The 20,287-nt window shown below is 31.3% G+C and overlaps 1 protein-coding gene across 1 annotated transcript; it reads right to left on the bottom strand.

Annotated features, from left to right (window-relative positions):
- Nucleotides 1-39: 39 nt before the first annotated feature.
- On the bottom strand, nucleotides 40-19,324 carry LOC124354148 (probable enoyl-CoA hydratase, mitochondrial). Its single transcript, XM_046804398.1, has 8 exons — nucleotides 18,909-19,324; nucleotides 14,083-14,283; nucleotides 13,863-13,987; nucleotides 10,017-10,221; nucleotides 2,795-2,914; nucleotides 1,758-1,825; nucleotides 358-429; nucleotides 40-199 (listed from the first exon to the last, which is right to left on the bottom strand). The coding sequence occupies exons 1-7, from the start codon at nucleotides 18,991-18,993 to the stop codon at nucleotides 364-366; spliced, it is 870 nt and encodes a 289-aa protein (XP_046660354.1). The 5' UTR covers nucleotides 18,994-19,324; the 3' UTR covers nucleotides 40-199; nucleotides 358-363.
- Nucleotides 19,325-20,287: the final 963 nt, after the last annotated feature.

The raw sequence follows: 20,287 nt of genomic DNA, 5'->3' as shown, positions 1-20,287 counted from the left end.
TTTTTATATGATTCTAAAAGGAAAAATAACAACTTTGAGTCGTGTAAAAACTATAGATATATTCCACAAAATTATTCAACAAGATAACAAATATATTGTAAAAATATGCATATGATTCATAATAAGAACTATTATATAATTAAATCTTTATAAATGTGCATGCTGGTGTGGTCAGTATCAGTCTTCCAGTTTTGATTATCTGAAACAAATATTACCATAGATGAATTTATGATCAATTATTTTCTTTAAGAATATATTAATTTAACGTAACTATATTTCTGAATGAATTTTAACACTTATTATGAAATGAAAATTAATAATTTTGATTTCGGTTACTTTACTTATTTACTGTTTTACCATTATTTAACTGTTGCTAAAGTTCGGTGATCGCTTTTCAGTGAATGCTTTCATTCCTTCTTTCTGGTCATTCTGAAACAAACAAATGATAGGAACATGAATTCTAAAATACATCCTACAATTAACAAGACACATTGCATACTCACAAAATTATTGGTCTGGGCTACTAACAATATGAATATAACTGCTAACGGGTGGTTACCACTTCAATTTAATTGTGATAAATCCATAAGCTAGTTAATAATAAGATCAATACATTTCTATAATTATAATACCACATAAAACTGCAATTGCACTTTAACTATTTTAAAATCCCACTAAATATCTTTCTTGTTTTTTTTATATTGAACTTGTACAGTTACAAAACCAAATTTTGACAAACCAAATTATAACCCCTTTTCTGACATTAATTTACTACTTTCTCTTAAATCTGTTAAAACATGTCCATTAGGCATAGAAGATGTCCTAGAACACAAAGACTCATCACATAATTGTACGATCTCTATTATCTATAAACATAGACCTGGATTGTTCCAAGTTTTCTACATTAAATAATTTGTATCCTTCTTTTGAAGCAGCAAATATCAATAGTTGTAGCTACCCATCTCCAAATTATCAGTCCTTTAAATGTAATATGGACCTGGAATGTACTAAAATAAAAATTCTTACAATATCTTTTTTTTAATTCGTTTCATTTTAAATACGTTGGCTTAAAACGTTTTCAAACTTTTACAGAATTGATCTAATTCAATTTTATATTTTAATTCTAAAACTTTTAACTGACTGTTCTACATTTATATTTTGAATTATGCTTAAAATGACATACCTGGTTATCTTTTTATTAAACATTAAGTATTTGGAAACAAATCATGTTCATCTGTGTTTTTCCCTTCTGCAATTTTGACCTAGATACAGCTCAAATTGTCATCAAGCCAGAAGGTGGCAGGATAAAGCAGAGAGCATTGGTAAAATAGAACAAGACATTTACAGGGGCTCAGTTATGTCAGGCTCCCCACTGGGTGCCTTCACAATGTTTGGCCAAAACAGTGTTACTTCCCTTAAAATTTAAACTATACTAGGTATGTTCAAAAAGTAATGGAAATTTTTGTTTTTTTTTTTTTAAAAAAAACCTTCAAAATAGAAATTATTGTGCCAGCGTTTCTTCCAATCCTGGTATAGCCTTGAGCTCTTTCAGAGATGTGTTTTTAATGCCAACTCTAAGCTTGATTGTCATCTCTAACAATGAATACAGCTGGAAATGTTATTATAATTCAGGAGCATGAGTACCAACATAATAAAAAAATCATGACAATCAGACTTTACAAACCCATGAAACTTAAAACATTCCCATTACGTTTTGACACACCATGTAAAAGTTTTGAACTATCTGATATACTTACAGTGGAGAATGTTGCATAGAAAAGCTTCTTTTCATAACGCAATCCCTCCTGAAGAGTAGTTTCAAAAGCTGAAAAAAGAAAATACACATAGGTAAAAATTAAATTTTAATATTTTCAGCTAAGATTGAACTTAAAAATATATCAATCAATATTAATAATATTGCAAAGTTAAAAGAAGACTAATCAACATTTTAACTAACAAAAACTTAATAGAAGACAAAAATGTATTTAAAATGCTATACAGTACACGTAATCAGAATGTACTGCAAATTAAGCATATTTGGATCAAATTTTTGAATTAACCAAAATAATAAAAACAATGCTGTATGAAAAAAAGAATCAATGGAGCATGATTTATATGAGCCAGTTCCTAAATAAATTGCTGATGTGCAACACAAAGAGCTGCCTTAATCACTCGCATAACTGTCTCAACCCAGGCATTCATAAAAGAGGCTTGTTTCACCTATTAAAAATAGAAATAACTATTAAATGCAACAGCAACTGAATATGTCACAAAATTATCAAAGTTAATTTTCAATGCAACCAAACCACTAATAGTAACACGTAATAGTGGTTAACATGAGGATCTGTATAGATCATACAGACGCACTCTGCTAGAAGGTTCAAGTCACATCTCCCATAGTTATCTCTTTACCATTTTCAATTTGGAAGCCTTACAAATAGTTTTATCTGTTGATATTTTTCATGAGTATGTCTACAACTAAGACAACTTCCTGCAAGTAACCTCTATTATTTAGGACGATAATCCATAATAGATTACTGCATATCACAACACCTAGTATATAATACTATGCTAAAACTGAAAGTATTAAAATCAGAAATGATTGAGATATTAATAAGATTGAAATGAATAACATGAAATGAAAATGTTCCATTGATGTTTGTATGTGCTGATGGATGTTATAAATTATAAACTTATACATTGTGACTATAAAGAAACTGCTTTCTAAAATGTTGCACTGCATGCTGAATACAATTTTATCTACAACAGTTGGTGATTTGCAAAACTGATATACCTCTATTGACGGAATCCTTGCACAGCTGGACTATGAGGGGTGAGTGACTGCAGATCTTCTCTGCGACCTTGACTGCCTCAGCAATCAGCTGATCCGCTGGGAAAACCCGACTCACAATACCTGCAATGTTTAAAAACACAACTGTGACTTTAACTGGTGCCAAAACATTGTTTCTTGTAATTTTAGTAATATGATGGAAGGGAATTTTTTACTTAACTTTAATGTTACAACCCTTGTATTACTGGTTTATTTTTTATTTATAATTTTATGGCCTACATTGGACCACTTTAGTCACTTTATATTTTCTAGTCCTTCTTCTTCTATCCACCCAATATTTCTTCATCCTTTCCGAGCGTAATTTCCTTTCCTCCTCCGGAACCACTCTTCCTATTCGTTGTTTGTTTCTTTTCAGCTGTAGTGTAGAGTGTTTGTCATTTAATATCTTTAATGTGTTTGTCTTGTGTTTTAAATCCTCTACTGTAATTTGTAACTCTCTCATATCTTCTTTTAATTCTGTGATCCATTTAATGTCACTTTTACTATACCACAGTTTTTCTACTATTTTCCTGCTAATTCTATTTTCAGGTGTTCTTAACAAATGCCCCAGGAATGATATTCGTTTCTTTTTAATTATACTTGTAATAGGTTCTATATTTTTGTAGACTGTTTCATTGGAAGCTAGTCTCCAAACTCCGTCTACTTGATAGTTTTTATTTAAGCAAGTTCTGACTATTCTTCTCTCCATCTTAAGAACCTTATCTATTGCAATAGTATTTGTTGTTTTAAATATTGTTTCACTTGCATATGTAATTTGTGGCAGAGCAACTGTTTTGTAGTGTCTTAATTTTGTGTTTATTGAAAGACATCTTTTATTATACGTATTCTTAGTAGCATGTTTAATCTTAGTTAGTTTGTCTATTTTACTTTGCCAAGATGGTTTTTCATTCAGGTTATAAGTGATTACTTCTCCTAAGTATTTAAATTTCTGCACAATTTTTATATTGTGGTTGTCCAACCTTATTTTATTTGCAAGTGGAGGCTGCGTTAATAAAACTTTTGTTTTTTCAAACGATATCTTTAAACCAATTTTTTGAGCTATATCTTGTAAATATTTAATTTGCTGTTTTGTTTCCTGAATGTCATTGGCCAAAAGAGCTAAGTCATCAGCAAACCCCAAACAGTTCAGATTAATGTTGTCCCTTTGATATCCAATCTTTATGTTTTTTTGGTTATTTCTTTCCCATTCCCTCATGACGTACTCTAATGCACAGTTAAAAAGAAGCGGTGATAATCCATCACCTTGTCTTAAGCCAGTCTTTATCTGAAATGGTTCTGAAAGTTCTCCTCTAAACTTTATTTTAGACTTTGTATTAGTTAATGTTAGTTCTATTAATTTAATTAATTTGGGGTGAAGTCCAAAATGTCTCAGTATTTTTAATAGTGATATTCTATGAATGGAATCATAGGCTTTCTTGAAATCAACAAATGTTATCGAGAATTGTTTATTTAGTTTTCTATAATATGCCATAATTAACTTTAGTGTAATTATTTGCTCTGTACAACTTCTCCAAGGCCTGAATCCTCCTTGGTATTACTGGTTTATAAATACTAATTTATATTTTTATTGAAAAACAAAATTATGAAGTCAATGTTATATTAGAATCATAAATATTTGTAAGACATACAATATGTTCCAGAAACGTGTATGTATAGAAATACAAAACACAATTTTTCATGTAATATTACCAATTTAACACATAAATACTTCATCGTAAAAATCATCAACATTGTACAAAGTTTTGATAATTAAGAATATCTTTAACTTTTTCATGATGCACTGTTAACAGTTATTTCTTTGATGTTAACTAATAAGTGATTTAGAAATTGTATTCCTTAAAAAAGGTTTTTATATAAAAGGGTCTACTATGCAAAATTATTACCTTTTCTGATTGTATTTATGATGAAAATTTAAAATTTTTGTCATATTGTTTTCTGGTATTGGTGGTCATCTTGGTTTATTTTATCCTTAAGTCAATTGCTAAACTTAAACCATTTTACATCCTTATTTTTGGTGTTAATTTTATGCATGATGCATAAAACACACCAAAAATACCTTTATTTTTTTTTTTTTTTTTTTTTTTTTTTTTTTTTTTGTTCATACCTTTTATTTTAAAGGTATGATTTATACATATTTCACTGATTTTTGTTATTGCCGATTATTCATAAAAAAATTAAAGAGTTCATTTAAAACACTCAATTATGAAAAACTACTATATTTAACATTAACTCAAAGTTATTTATTTGGTTGTGTTACATCATTGGTTATCTTTAAATTGTGACTTTTAAAGGAATGACAAGATTCAAGATATTTTAATGTCATTAAGCAATTTACATGCAATAGACAAAGTCAGATCAGCAATATTTAACCGTTCACCTTAAAAAAATAGTACATTTAAAAACATAAATAAATAATTAATTAAAATTCATAACTAAAAACCTAATAAATAAATATGATACATACAAACTAAGTACAAATAGTAAATAAAAATTATAAATTAAAATAATTAAAAAATCAGTGTATTATTATCACATGTTAAGTATCCGTCAACAGAGTAGAAAGCATTCATTTTTAACCATTGACTTAATACTAACTTAAATCTATTCATTTCTACACTAAAAGCTCTCTGAGGTAGTTTATTAAATAGTTTAATCTTCAAGAAGATTTGGCTACTTTTTTATTTTTCTAACCTTACTGAAACTTGATTAAGTAAGTAGTTATTCCTTGTACTGAGGGCATGAATATCTTGCCTAAATTTAAAATGGTACAAATTTCCTGAACACTAACTAAACAAGAATAAATATACATACTAGGAAATGGCATTAAGTTCTTTAAAAATGAGCAAACATGACTCTCTTTCTGGTATAGATTTAATTGTCCTTAAAGCTTTCTTTTGCCAAATAAAAATTCTATTTGCATGACTGCTAGTACCCCAAAGTGTAATTCCATACAGAAGATTAGAATTAAAAAAGGCATAGTAGGCTGTTATCAACATGAATAAGTTAACAAGATTGTTTAGTTTACTTAACAAGTAGATAACCCTAGATAACTTTTTACACAGACTATTATGTGAGCCTCAACTTAAGCTGCTGTCTAGAGGAATGCCAAGTAATGTAACAGACTTATTTTGAACTACTTCCCTATTCAGAGAGAAAATTATTTTTTTTCAGTTTTACTATTATTTAACATCAATCCATTTTATCTAAACCATTCCAGAGCCATATCCGTAGAATTATTTTGTTTGGTTATAAAATTATCTAAAGTTTTGTCACAGTTTAAAAGTGTTGTATCATCCGCATATAATGAAGTTGGACTTGGCATGTTAAATGATAAATCGTTCACAGCAACTATAAAAGGGAAAGGTCCTAATACTGACTCCTTTCTCTGTAATTTTAAAATCTGATTTGTCGTTACTTATTATTACCATTTGTTTTCTTTCACTTAAATATGATTTTATTAAATTGATTTCTTTATTTTCAATTCTATAGTTTTGCAGTTTATCAATGAGTAGGATATGTGAAATACAATCACATGCTTTTGTTAAGTCAATCAAGGTATCAGAGGAGATTAGTTTATTTTCAAAGTTTTCTAATAGCTTTTCTACAATATTTTCTAGAGCCTTGATTGTTCTAAGACCTTTTATTAATCCAAATTGTTCTTTGCAGATGTACTAGTTTTCATAAAAATAATCATTTAGTTGCTCTTTAATGATTATTTTTACTGCTCTAAATTCAAATATTTTACTGAAAATAGGAATAAGAGAAATCGGCCGGTAACTTGAGGGGTTACATTTTTCTCCCTTTATATACACTGGGACAATTTTTGTTATTTATAAATTATGGGGAAAAATACCTTCATCAAACATTCTGTTTAAAAGTAGGAGTGATTCAATAATTAGATTGATTATTTCTTAGACTATTTTGTTAGAAAATCTATAGAAATCCTCAGTCTTTGATGTACTTAGTGTTGAAACACATTTTAATATACCCTGCCTTCAGTAATTCTCTTCTAGGTAAAAGGTCTAATCTCTCTATTACAATTCGTTAAGTATTTGTTTAACCCTTTCAGGGCCAGGACCAAATATGAGATGTTGCAAAATTTTTTCACACATCATATCCCCTTGTGACTAGTCAAAAGTGCCAGGCTAAAATTGGCGATTTTGCAGTCTCTTAGATTAAAATTTATAACTTTTCATAAACATTAGAGAATGACCTAAAAGTTGCACCAAATTACTCGTATAGATATATACTATCTACAAAAAAATACATAGATGTAGTTTTAAATAATTTAAAATTTAAAAAAATAATGTTTTAATGGATTACATAAAAAAAATTTATTTTTTTATTTTTTTTGTAAATAACTAAAAAAGGAAAAATAATTTTACCGTAGGAAGCTATGTTATTATATTGTACATTTATAAAGGAACAACCATACAAAATTTTGTGTTATTTCTCTCATAAATAAATTTTTTATGACACATTTTGTATAAATACGCATAATTATACTTCGCAACAAGTGATAAAGCAACTGACTCTTACACTGCAAGAAACTTAAAATAAATATTCACATTATGGATGTACCGGTAAACAGATGATTGTAGGATCCATAAGCAGTTTCAATACAGTTAAAAACACTATTTACCAAGAAATATTTACACAATTTTATTTGAAATTTATTTACACTTTTTCTATTTACAAATATGCTACTTACAATTTCATTCCCGTGAGATCGCAAATTGTCAGTCATTGTAACTACTACACACAATAGCTAAGCAGGTAACACTACTAACACTACTAATATTTACAACCACAAAATAAAATAATGAAGAAGAATCCAGCATACAATAGTACGATTACACTAAAGCATAAAGAATTAACAACAATAGATTGAGTCACCTGATAATGTTACGTGACAGACAATTACAAAATAAAAATGCATAGACCTCCAAAATAAAAATTATATTCATATTAACTATCTACAAATATACCAGGGAATAAAAAAACATAAAACTTTAATCATTTGACGTCGTATTTATTTAAGAAAACGACGAATATCAAGGCAGCAATATATTGCCGCCTGGCACTTTTCAGACACGATCAATGGCGGCAATATATTGCCGCCTGGCCCAGAAAGGGTTAAATAATAAACGGCTTCATCACTTGACATTGAATCAGTGTTGCAACAGAGCCTACAAAGTATTCATTAAAATCATTGGCTTTTTTTCCAAGCTGCCTGCATCTATTACTTGAATTTAGTATATAGTTCTCGTTTTACTTTCTTTTCTCTTCATCTATTTTTTGTTTATACTTTTTTTATATTCTTTATACGGTATATATTTTTACTTACATTTTCATTGGCCGAACCTTTACTTTGTTTGAATCGTTCATACAGTATCATTACCAGATCCCTAAAATGTTTTAACTCTGGTGTGAACCATTTTTTATTTGACCTTTTATGCTTTTTACTATTCACTTCTCTCATTTTACAGTTTTGTAAAGTGATCAAAGTTGAAGCCATTGAACCTTAAATTTGACATTTGGCCATCTTTAAACTTTTGACGCAATTCACACATAACACAATCACTCGTCATGTTTTCTTTGTAAACACGGTATATTCTCCATTCAATTTCTGCTGCACTATTCCCGTCTGCTTCCACAAAACGAATAACACTCCTAAATTGACATTTGGCAGGAAAATCAATAGGCTATGTTTATGCGATTGCAGCTCAACACAATCTGACTACTTGAATTCGGTAGTGACAAATGTTGTAGCAGGGAAGACAGGCAATAGGCTTCTGTGCACACCGTGGAACTGTCTGGCGTGAGATCGTAGGTTGCAAAAACAGGCCCTCTATATATATATATATATGAGGCACTTGATGACAAAAAAATTAAGAGCATTGTTTTATTGATGTGTTAAATAACTATTGAAAAAACAAACCTTAAAACTGTTTCATAAGAAAATTCTTTTTAAAATTTACCAATATAAGATTATATAATATATTTCTGTTTGAAAGACAACACTTCGTACAATTTAGCCATGTTTGCAAATCTCCCAAAAAAGATTGCTAGTTAGAGAAAATCAATTGCTGGTTCAAGGGTTATAGTTTCTCTACAAAAGCTGTTAAAACAATCTGTAGAATATATTTTAGCAAAAACTTACCACACCGAATTTTTCAATTACAATAAGCTATTGTTTCCAAAGGTTTTGTAAATGAGTTAACAATAATTTCTATAATTTTTGTGACAACAATTAATAAAAATGTTTTCCAAAGATCTATTTTCTTTCTGTAATTTTAATAGTAATTCTTAACTGTCTTAAACTCACAATCCACTTAATGGAAAGTTTAGAAAATTCATTACAATTAAGATTTATAAATAAGTTTCATTACTGAATTTGTTCAATCAATTTTTATAAGAAAATGTGAATGTTTGTTTTTTAACAAACTAATACGTAACAATTATTCTATAAAATCATAACTTACAATAATTTTATCAATTTCAGTTATAAAGACAGTTTTTAATTAAATGTATTCTGAAAGGTCTGTGTCCATGAATAGAAAAGTACTCTTATCAGTGTAAGTGTCAAGTTGTAGGTTATCATTTGAGAAGATAACACAAACCTAAGTATAACTTAGTCTCTTCTAAAATATAATTTTAAGATAGAGGAACTCCTACATTTTCTAACTATTTTAGTGTCAGAGCATAAAATAAAAAAGCTTCCTAGTACTACTGATAAATACTGTTGTTTAAGAGATTTCATAGTCTGTTAATATTTTTTAAGCACACGTTTTTAAATAGATTTTTAGATCAAGTGTCATTTGGTAAAGATTTAGCCAGAAACATTATAAAATAACACTGTAATAAATCAAATCCTATATGCAGTAAAGAAGATGCAATATGATCTGATCTATTAACACAATCTGTAAGTCTTTCATGACTTGTAGAATAATACTGGCTCCACGGTACTTTTATGGTTAAAAGTGGTTAATTCGTTGACAGCTTGGTGATTATACATTATCAGCTGTTCTCCATCACAGTCAACCACTGACATGCTTTAACTGATAAATTCCCCAAAATCACGTTGGTGATTATACATTATATTATATAGTTTAATTATTCTAACTAAGAATTATACCACTAATAAAAAGTAAGAGCTTCTCACCCATTTTCTCTGCTTCTGCTGCAGTAATCTGGTTGCCAGTGAGACACATCTCCATAGCCTTAGACTTGCCTGCACTGCGAGCGATGCGCTGAGTGCCACCAGCACCGGGGATCGTCCCAATAGCAATCTCTGGCTGGCCGAATTTGGCCTTGTCGCCAGCGTAGATTATATCACACATGAGTGCCAGCTCACATCCTCCGCCCAACTGTCAATAACGTAATGTATTTCTTATTGGGTGATCCAATAATAGTCATAGCATATCATCACATACAGATGTATATAAAAGAACGTGTGACATTTGCCACAATTAAAATAATAACATTTACACAAAGAATACAGTTAAGATATTACTCTTTCCACTTGAATTATACTTCTTATATGGAGCAGCCTGTTGTGATGCACTTATATTTCCAACTGAAAAAAAATTTTGAAATTATTTACAAAATAAAATTAACTACCATATTTCATGTGCTTTGTTACTTAGTTATTTATTTAAATACAAACTTATCAAAAGTCCTTTTTCAAACTTCACACAATATATAATTAAAAACAGAAGTTTATAAATGAAGTTTTATTGGCACTTTAACAATTTCATGGCAAATTGCTACTGTCTTTATCTGTGGTCCATGAAATATAAAAAAAAACAAAACAAATAGGAATTAAACTGAAGATTGTTTCAATGAATGTTGCAGTAGCCTTCTTGATATTCATCAACAATTACAATCTCCATCTTCTCCAAGCAAGGGATTTTCAATATTGAAAATTTTAAATTATATTTGAAGTACATATGTTTTTGTCTATTTGTTATTTAAATTTTGTAGTTTTAAAATTGTATTTTAAATTTATTTTAAATATATGAAGAATAAGCAGTGATTGACAAATCTCAATGTCTACTTTTCATTGGCAAAGAATCAGAAAGGAAAGATTTAATTTAAAACCCCACAAGAAATTTAGCAACCACGTAGCTTAAATCCATAATAAACAGTGAGTGTCATAAGTGCCTGCCTTGTTCCTTACTTCTCCACAACATTCTGGATAAAAATACATTAAAAATGCCACATGAAAAATAAAAAGCATAGGAGCAAGTTTGGAGATTACTGAATATAAAAAGACATTGATTGAATATACAGTAGAGTTTTTATATACATGTTAATTGACTCAAAGAATACATTGAACAATAAAAAATTTGGGCTACAAAACAAAATTGGCAAAACAGCACAGAATTAGATAATGGGAATCATTCCTTACAAAATCTGAGTGCTCACAATGAAAAAAGCATGAAAAGTGTGGCAATGAGAAAGGTATACAATATGTATTATATAGTCATTGGATTTGGCTATTGAAAAACTACGAGGGTAATTCGGAAAGTAAGGTCCGATTCGCGTTAACCAGACAAACAGTAAGCGAGCAGCGAAATGCGCATGCGCCCTGACACCCGCCATTTGCAGTGAAATCGTTGTAGTCTGCTGTTGTCTGTGCCTTTTTAAAATGTTTAAAACTATTGTACGTCCCGCCGACTGTGAAATACGGTCTGTGATACGGTTTTTGACAGCAAGGAACGTTTCAGCAGCGGATATTCATCGACAGATAAGTGAAGTGTACGGTCCAAATGCAATGAGTGACAGCAAAGTGCGGAAGTGGGTGAGAGCTTTTAAAGATGGACGGGAAAATGTCCATGACAAACCATGATCTGGTCGGCCGTCAGTGATCACCGAAGATTTGGTGAAAGCCGTCGATGAAAAAATTCGTGAAGATTGGCGATTCACTGTTTCTTCATTAGCAATAGAATTTCCAAACGTGAGTAGAACCACATTGTTTAAAATTGTTTCTGAAATTTTGGATTTCGCAAATTGTGCTCATGTTGGGTTCCCAGGCTGCTTACTGAGGAACACAAAAAAAAGAAGAATGGGTATTGCTCTTGAATTTTTGATCCAATATCATCAGGAAGGTGATAACCTTTTAGACCACATTGTGACGGGTGACGAGACATGGGTTTCCCACATAACCCCAGAAACGAAACGCCATGGAGTGGCGTTACTTGACGTCACCGGTTAAAGTCAAGGCAAAACAAACATTGTCCACACGCAAGGTTATGATGACAGTGTTTTAGGATAGACGTGGGATATTGCTAGTCGAGTTCATGGAGCGAGGAACAACAATAAATGCGGCCACTTATTGCAACACTCTGACTAACCTTAGACGAGCAATACAGAACAAGCGATGTGGCCTACTTGACAGCTGGAGTTTCGTTGCCCTTATAACGTCAGTATATCTTTTCACGACTTCCAGCAAACGGCACAATATTAAAAAAAAAAAAGTTTAATGTGTAAAGTTAATTTTTATTTTTACTTTCTATAATTATGGTAAGTATAAAAAAGTAAAAATTTTAAAATTATCTTGTACGTACATATATTTATGGGACATTAAATTGCAGATATAAATAAAGTCAAAATAAAAGGCACACAAAATTTTATTAGCTAAACTATAAACATTACCAGACAATTATATAAATATAATTAAAATAAATTATATATAATAAAATTAAAAATAAATAAAAACCATATAAACAGAAAACACGACGAAGGAAACCGACTCAGCGATGGTTAGACACGCACTACCTGAAGCCAAACTGCAAACAAAAGTGCGCGCGCTGTACGGCGTCTGTGCCGTGTGGCGGGGAGAGTGTCTAGACACCGCGTCTATTGTTTCAAACAATGTAACGCGACAGCTATATTTTGACGCTTGACATAGGTCAATAACCCACACACATGGTTGACGCATACCGTTAGTGACATTGATCGGATTTAAAAGTAACTTAAATTTGCTATAGACACAGTTTTGTGTCGATGCGCCGTACCGCGTCTTTGCCGTTTGGAGATAGTTTGTCTATGCGCCATACAGCGTCTGTGACGTTATAAGGGTTAACTTGAGCCCTCAATTTCCTTTCAGAGATGGTCTTGGTTGATTCCAAATTAAATGGTGTTATCACATTACTTGTGCTGTAGGATTTCTTGAGTAAGTTACCTCATTTGGAAATTGAGACATTTTAATTGTACAGTATTTAAAAAAAGCATATTGCGGTTTGTTTCAATTTCATATATGTTTTGATTTTTTTAATAAATTAAATAAGATTACTCAAATAGTATCTCTTACTGCGTACTAAGCTGTTGAACTAGTGGTTAAGTAATCAATTTTATACTGTTGCTGAATTTTTCAACTGTGAAGATTTGCTGTTCTGAGTTGATTCTATATTGACTTATGGTTAGCTTTTATGGTTATTGTATGATTTCACTTTCATATTTTATTAATTTAATTTATGATAATGTATTTTAATATAGTACTTTTATACTGTATCATTTTAATTTATGACATTTCATATTTCATTTATTTACGTAAATGTGATCAATGGCAATAAATAATTTGATTTGAGCTTCTATATTCATGCCTGTATTTTGGTATTTCACAACCAAGTTAGATAATAAGTCTTATCTTTATTGTTTTGTTGCTATAAGCCAACTCTAGACGTTTACAGTTACTAACTTTGATAACGTCTTTTACACTTATTAAAACCTTTTTTCAATTCCAAAATGTAATAAAGAGTGAATTTTATATTCTTACTAATTAGTATCAATGATCAGATTATACATCTGCAAAAATACTGTGCCTGTTTTATATAGTTTAGGACTAATTATAATATTGATAAAAAGTAAATAGCTAGTTTTAAGAAAAACTTATTTCACATTTTACTTTATTTATGAAATTCCATTAAAAAAATATCTCATTGTGTTTTAAACTGTGTGTAATTTTATTTACTATTCAAAATTAATTTAAAATATTTGCTATTACCGCATATCCGTTGACAGCAGCGATAATGGGTTTTTTACACTTTGAAATGTCATTCCATCTCTCCAGCAGTCCTGTCTTTATATTTGATGCAAACGTTGTATTCATCATTTCCTTGATATCAGCACCTTAACATAAAATACATTCATTTTTACTATTAACTATCGAAAAACAAAAGTAGGAAACTATAAGAGCCTAATACTAGAATTTATACTGAACTCACCAGCTGCAAAAGCCTTTTCACTTCCAGTGATAATAAGAGCACCAACTGAATCATCTTTATCAAAGGCGTCAACCGCATCCGCAAGCTCAGACACTAGAGCATCGCACAGTGCATTTAGAGCCTTGGGCCTGTTGAGTGTGATCACCCCTACATTCTTCTTCTCACCAGCCTTATCCGTCAGTATGTGTTGGTAAGCAGCAGCTAAAAAAAGAAAATTATTGATAATCATATGATAAAATTTAATTAACTGTTAAGGGGTTTTTTCATATTTCTACTCCTTGAGTTAAAAACTTGTACATATATAGTTCAATCACATTTCCATACACCAACAAATAAATAAAACACAAGTGTTGTTTTACATTCAGTTACATACTCAAATAGTTTTCATACCGTTTAGACGGAAATAGAGGGCAACTACTAATATCGGTATTTTTAACTTTCAAGGCTTTTTATAGTGTACTGCATGCTTTTTTTGTAGGATAATCTGATGCATTATAATTCACTAATTCAATATGACAGCCTGATGAACTACGGTATATTCATACAGTATAGTATTATGTTACATTTTTGCAGACAAAAACTGTTGTTTCAAAAAGTAATTTAAAAATCTGTTACTGATTGGAAACAGCTAAATAGTGTTCCTTAGGCAAAAATGAGTTTCTCTTTTTTTAATCTATAATATAGCAGGTCTTGTGCAGTACAAACTTCTGCCGCGATGTGTCGATAGTGCAACTCATCACCATTTGTGCCGCCTGGATCATCGATCAGGCTTTTATCTTTTAATTCCTGGTATCAATAAACCCTCCCGGAACCTCACTATGGTATGGCTAAATTATCCCCTTCGTAAATAAAACACCCTCATCACCTTATTCTGCTGAACAAGATTACTGCCTATTTATTCTCATAATACAGACACAACTCCCCCCTCCTAAAGGAGGAGTCCTCTGTGTTTTTAACACCAGGAATTTTAACCCCCACAGGATCCTCTCCGGTTTTCCCAGATTATAACCTGGTTGAATTAAACCTCCTGATCAGGTTATTCAGCTAATAAAAATTACTAGCTTGGATTAAGTACTCTTCAGAACGATACATGAAGTCCAACCCACTTGTTGGTGTGTTAGAAAATGTAAAGTCAGTACAAGTTAGACTGTGTAATTGCCAGAAAAAGTCAGAGATGATAACGTTTTCATTTTAAACTGCTCTAAGTAATTCATAATCACTGACCAGTATACCTTTTCTCCTAAGCTCTGTACCAGGCAAACCATGGTCCTTTCTGAAATCCATTAGAATTGTTAGACTGTACACAAACATTCCATTAATGACAATTGTGGCTTAACGAGAGGTTATATTTCAAATCTGAGGGCAGAATCCAATATCGGAATGAAATTTTAAACAAAGAAGAACCATCAATCTTTGTTGTAACTCCCAACAGTTAAGCTAGAAAACACCCTCAAAGTGAAAATTTTGGTTGAATCCAGAAAAATTAAAAAATTTAAGGTCTATTTAAAACTTCCTGAATTTTGCAAACACCCAAGGTCATGTTTAAAACATAGTTTACTTAATTATTCAACTGATGAGACAATGCGAACATCTCTTCACCTAGAATTTGTAGTCTAGGTGTTTCTGATGTCAAAACAAAGCTCAGTTTTTTTTTTTTTTTTTTTTTTTTTTTTTTTTTTTTTTTTTTTTTTTTTTTTTTTTTGTTCTCTTAGGACAAGAAGCTTATAAATTGCACTTAGTCCTGTAAGAACCTTTGCGCTGCTTCCGGAGTGATAGGATAGGATATTCAGGATGGGTAAGGTTAGGGAGTAGGGGCCGCCTCCTATCGAGATCCATGAGGAAGAATTAGGGCACTACATCTCAAAGTCATCCCAGAAGAAGGGGAGGCCAGCTCTGAACCAGCCTCTCCAGTCAAAGTAGGCAGGGGGTGGCACACCCTTGTTGAGGTTAACAAGAACCTCTGAGGTAAGGGAACAAACCCCACCAACTCCAACAGTCATCTTCCACAGTAGACTAGACCTATCGAATTGCCCATGAACCCCAGAATCTCAACATTTGCGGTTAGTGATGTGCCGCTACTGGACATCCATAAGGTTGCCCAGATTGAAGTGGCACATCGGTTTTTGCTGTGCCCAGTGGTGGGTTCAACTGGTAGGTATAAACCAGCCAGAAGTGATCCCTGCTGGGTAAGAAAGAAATTAGTTAGTTTTTAGCTTCTTTGCTTATATTTTGTTTTCTCTTCAGACGCAACACGACTCCAGATTCCAGGCGTCAAATCTTGTGACAGCATCAGTCACATGCTGCACTAAGCGGAAGGAGAACTGGAGCTAAACTCAACATTCACGTTGAATCGACCCTTCGCACCATAACTACTTTATGTGTACAAATCTAGTAGTCAAATATAACAAATAAAAATCAAATATCTCAAGAACTTAGGATTTGGAGTGTGTAGAAGATAAATAAAGAACTTAAAGGTTGTATACAAAGGTTATTTTTTGCCATAAATTTGAAACTAAGTGGAAATACAGCCACTTCATTGCATATTGCCACCTTGTATTATAAATGTGTGAATTTCCTAATAATTTTATAACATTAAAATTTTGTTTGACACATCCTACAGTTTTATCAGTAACCTCCAACATCAAGGCTATTTCGTGCAAGCAATGAGGCTAAGAATGGAAATATCATGCTATTGAATGTTATTACACGTTATAGGTAGGTTTACATTATGTTATCATAGATATGATACTACTATTAGTACCAAAGTTAAAGATAACCTTTACAATTGCTCATGTGATTTGAGCTAGAATTTGAGTAGCCTACTATTTCAAGGCATTTATTTCTGTCTGTTGCCAGAAGTGCTGGATGGCGCCAAAGCTCACACTGACGGCAGGGGCATTTCCGATCGGTATTTTCCTGACCTCAAATCACGTGCAAGACAGGCCAAAATGCCCCTGATCATCAGTGTGGGTTTCGGTGGCACCCTTTGCGCTATCCCCCACTTCTGACAAAAAGAACACATCCCTTGAGATGGTACTTAAGATTGAAGCTCAGATCACGTAGCATGATGCTATTACTGACCATGGTAACAGATTACATGAACATGATTACATGAACATAATACCTGACCATGTTATTTTGGTGATAAGTTATTGACAAATAACAGTATTCCTTATCTCTAGCACCTATTGCTCTGATAATACCATACACATGATTTAACTTTATTTAAATTAATTTGATACAATAATGTGTAACCGAAATTACATTATAGGCTTCTAAGATTGTATTAAGCAATATTGTTTATTTGTAAAATAAAAACAGCTAGCAATCATTAATTATGAATATCTGTAGGTTACATGTTTTTATACTCAGTAGTTTACTTATTTATAATTGATTTGATTGGCGTGATAGCTTATTATACTGCAGCTATACGAGGTTGACTTGCAAAACCAACCCCACACCAACACTATAACAAGATTATTTGAAGCCCATATAACAATGAAATATTACTCTGTGCAAGAAAAGTAACCTTAGTAGTTTAAAGTTCTATAACTTTTATTTGTCATCATCACACCTTGAAACCTCATATTGGGTTGTTCAGGACGATATCAGTATGTTAATAACGGGAAAATTGTCTTTTCCAATTCCTAACCGTTAAGTTCACAATTACCTATATATTAAATTCATTATTTTAATTCCAAATATAATTGTTATTGATTGTTGATATAGATTGTTTGTCTAGTATTCAATATACAAATATTATGTATTGTTGATTATACTTATCGATATAAAAAACCAGGGCCACTTATTTACTGCTCCAAATAGGCTATTTAGTGTATTTTTATAGTGAACAAAGTTTTGTCACATGTTTCATAAAATGTCATTAAATCACCCAAAAACATGCTAGGCTTACAAATTACAGAAAAATTGAATTAATGATTTGGGTGTTTGATAGAAGCACCACTCAATTTGGATAGGGTACGATAAGCGGACCCGGTTTTTTATATTGAAGAATGTAATCATCGATAGGCTACCTAATATTCGCATCTCAAATCCTAGACTATCAATCGATATAAAAGTAGGCTAGGCCTATCTATAATAGTCCTCAATAACAATCATATGTTTTTAATTAAAATATGAATTTAATATTTACAGTGATCAAACAAATTAATTATTATAACCAAAATTAGAAAAACTGAAGACAACCATATTTGCTCCTCTCACAGTTACAGTTGTTTCTTTCCCATAGATTTCATATAATGGGTTTTTTGGTACGAGTCCAACATGTTGGAGTCACAAAAAACATTTCTTATTATCTTTCAAAGTAATGTTGTGTAGTTTTCTAAAATTGATTGCCATTTTTAATAATCAAATTTTGCTTATATAAAATAGAAATATTACATTACGGGTATTATTTGAACATGTTTACAGCTGTTGATATAGATTATTTAAGTTAATTGTTGAAAATAATTAATCAGTAGGCCTATTGATTGATTATATCGATGGTTATGATTAAGTAATATCGTTTGCCAATTTCGATACAAAAAACCGGGTCCGCTTATCGTACCCTACCCCTTAATTTGAACACAAAATTATATTTTAAGTAGGTACTAACCTCAACTTTGCTATTGTAGGTTACGAAACAATATAAGAAGCAACTTGGTAATTTTCCGATTTTCTTTAAACAAAAGACCTTTGTAGTAGATACAAATTATATTTTATTAATGTAGATAAAGACTGTAGCCTTATCACTAAAAGTATTTAAGTAACCAGACATATTTTAACCACACTAAATAAAAACTACAGAGTTGGATATTAGCACTTACTTGCATATGTGTAAGAAGCATTTATTTGAGTTAATTTTGAATTTGAGATCAAAATCTTACTGAAAAACCGAAATGAGCAAGCCATTTTTAAATTATTATTAATTTTTTTTTTTAATATTACTAATGGACAATAACAGGGTGTAATATAATAATAATCAGTAATTCTTATTATACAGGAATTATCTACTGATAGAAAAACAACTAGGCCTATTAATTGTCCAACAAGCTTACTTATCCTTGAACTTGATTCGGACTATTGGTATATAAGTGGTTGATATTGTACATCCAATATCCAATATATGCACGCACAGTGTCTAAATTAAATTTAACAAGACCAGATGAAGACAAGCAGAACAATAAAAGTCCGGCAAACTTCTCCCACTCCACTGTTCCTGAACGACCAGAACTATCAGAAATTGATAACCAGCCAAGTCAAGTCGAGCCAACCAGTTACCGGAGTTATTATTGTGGCTTGGTACTGAATTTATTCCACGCAGCTAGCCTCGTGTGTTTTGTCGCCTAAGCAAATCTTTTCCAAATACTCTGCTGAATTAATATGAATATTAAAAGCAGTGCAATATGTGAGACACTTAAATTACAATAAAATTATTGTAATCTATACATAAGTTGTATAGTTACATCTTTAACTAAGCGAATTGCAATATAACTCTAATATGTTTTAAGGACTACATTGTTTCTTGTGATCTGTGTATTTCAGACTTTCATGACTAAACTTCATGTCGAAAAATGTTTTGGCTTCACTACCCAAAACCACTATGATAAAAAAATTCTTTTATTCATCCTGTTGTGTGTGTTTTAAAAATTTGTACGACCCAGGTTTGCTTGTAAAAATATAGGTTTGAACCATATATAGGTTCAAACCTTGGGCCTCTTTTATTACTGATATACGACGGCAGATTGAATTCAGTAATCCATCATGGGAAACTGGTTTATTATGCTGACGACACGATTCTCTGCTTCAAAAATAAATCCCTTGTGGATTTGGAAATCACTTCCTTCATAGAATAGAATTTATCCAAACAGTTCTTTTCGTAAATGAGCTTGAAAACCAACCAGTCAAAATCAAACGCTGTTCATTTCTCTCTCCGACAGCCTGATCATGCAGAGCGGCCTGCTGTTTATGTGGATGAAGACCTTTCAGAGGACACTAATTCCACGACGCTTTTTAGGAATGCTCCTTAATATGGGACCAACAACATGGAACGATCTTATAGACAACGTATGTACTAAAGTTTCCTTAGGTACATTTGCCTTGCGAAAACTCGCAATGCTGTATTCCCCAAAAGTCTTTTAAAAATGGCTTTTTATAGCCTTATCCATGCAAATTTAGCGTAAGGAATAAGACTCTAGGAAGGTTA

Source organism: Homalodisca vitripennis, chromosome 2 (assembly GCF_021130785.1).
Source record: "Homalodisca vitripennis isolate AUS2020 chromosome 2, UT_GWSS_2.1, whole genome shotgun sequence".
Lineage (NCBI taxonomy): Eukaryota > Metazoa > Arthropoda > Insecta > Hemiptera > Cicadellidae > Homalodisca > Homalodisca vitripennis.
The sequence above is the reverse complement of the archived record's forward strand: the minus strand, read 5'-3'. Positions and strand labels throughout refer to the sequence as shown.

Excerpts from the sequence above, each read along its gene's own strand:
- LOC124354148 (XM_046804398.1), bottom strand. The coding sequence starts at position 18,993 with ATGGCTTGCTCATTTCGGTTTTTCAGTAAGATTTTGATCTCAAATTCA. Across the intron at positions 13,988-14,082 it reads TGAAAAGGCTTTTGCAGCTG|GTGCTGATATCAAGGAAATG; the intron begins GTGAGTTCAGTA and ends TTTTATGTTAAG. Across the intron at positions 430-1,757 it reads TCTATGCAACATTCTCCACT|AATGACCAGAAAGAAGGAAT; the intron begins GTAAGTATATCA and ends TGTTTGTTTCAG.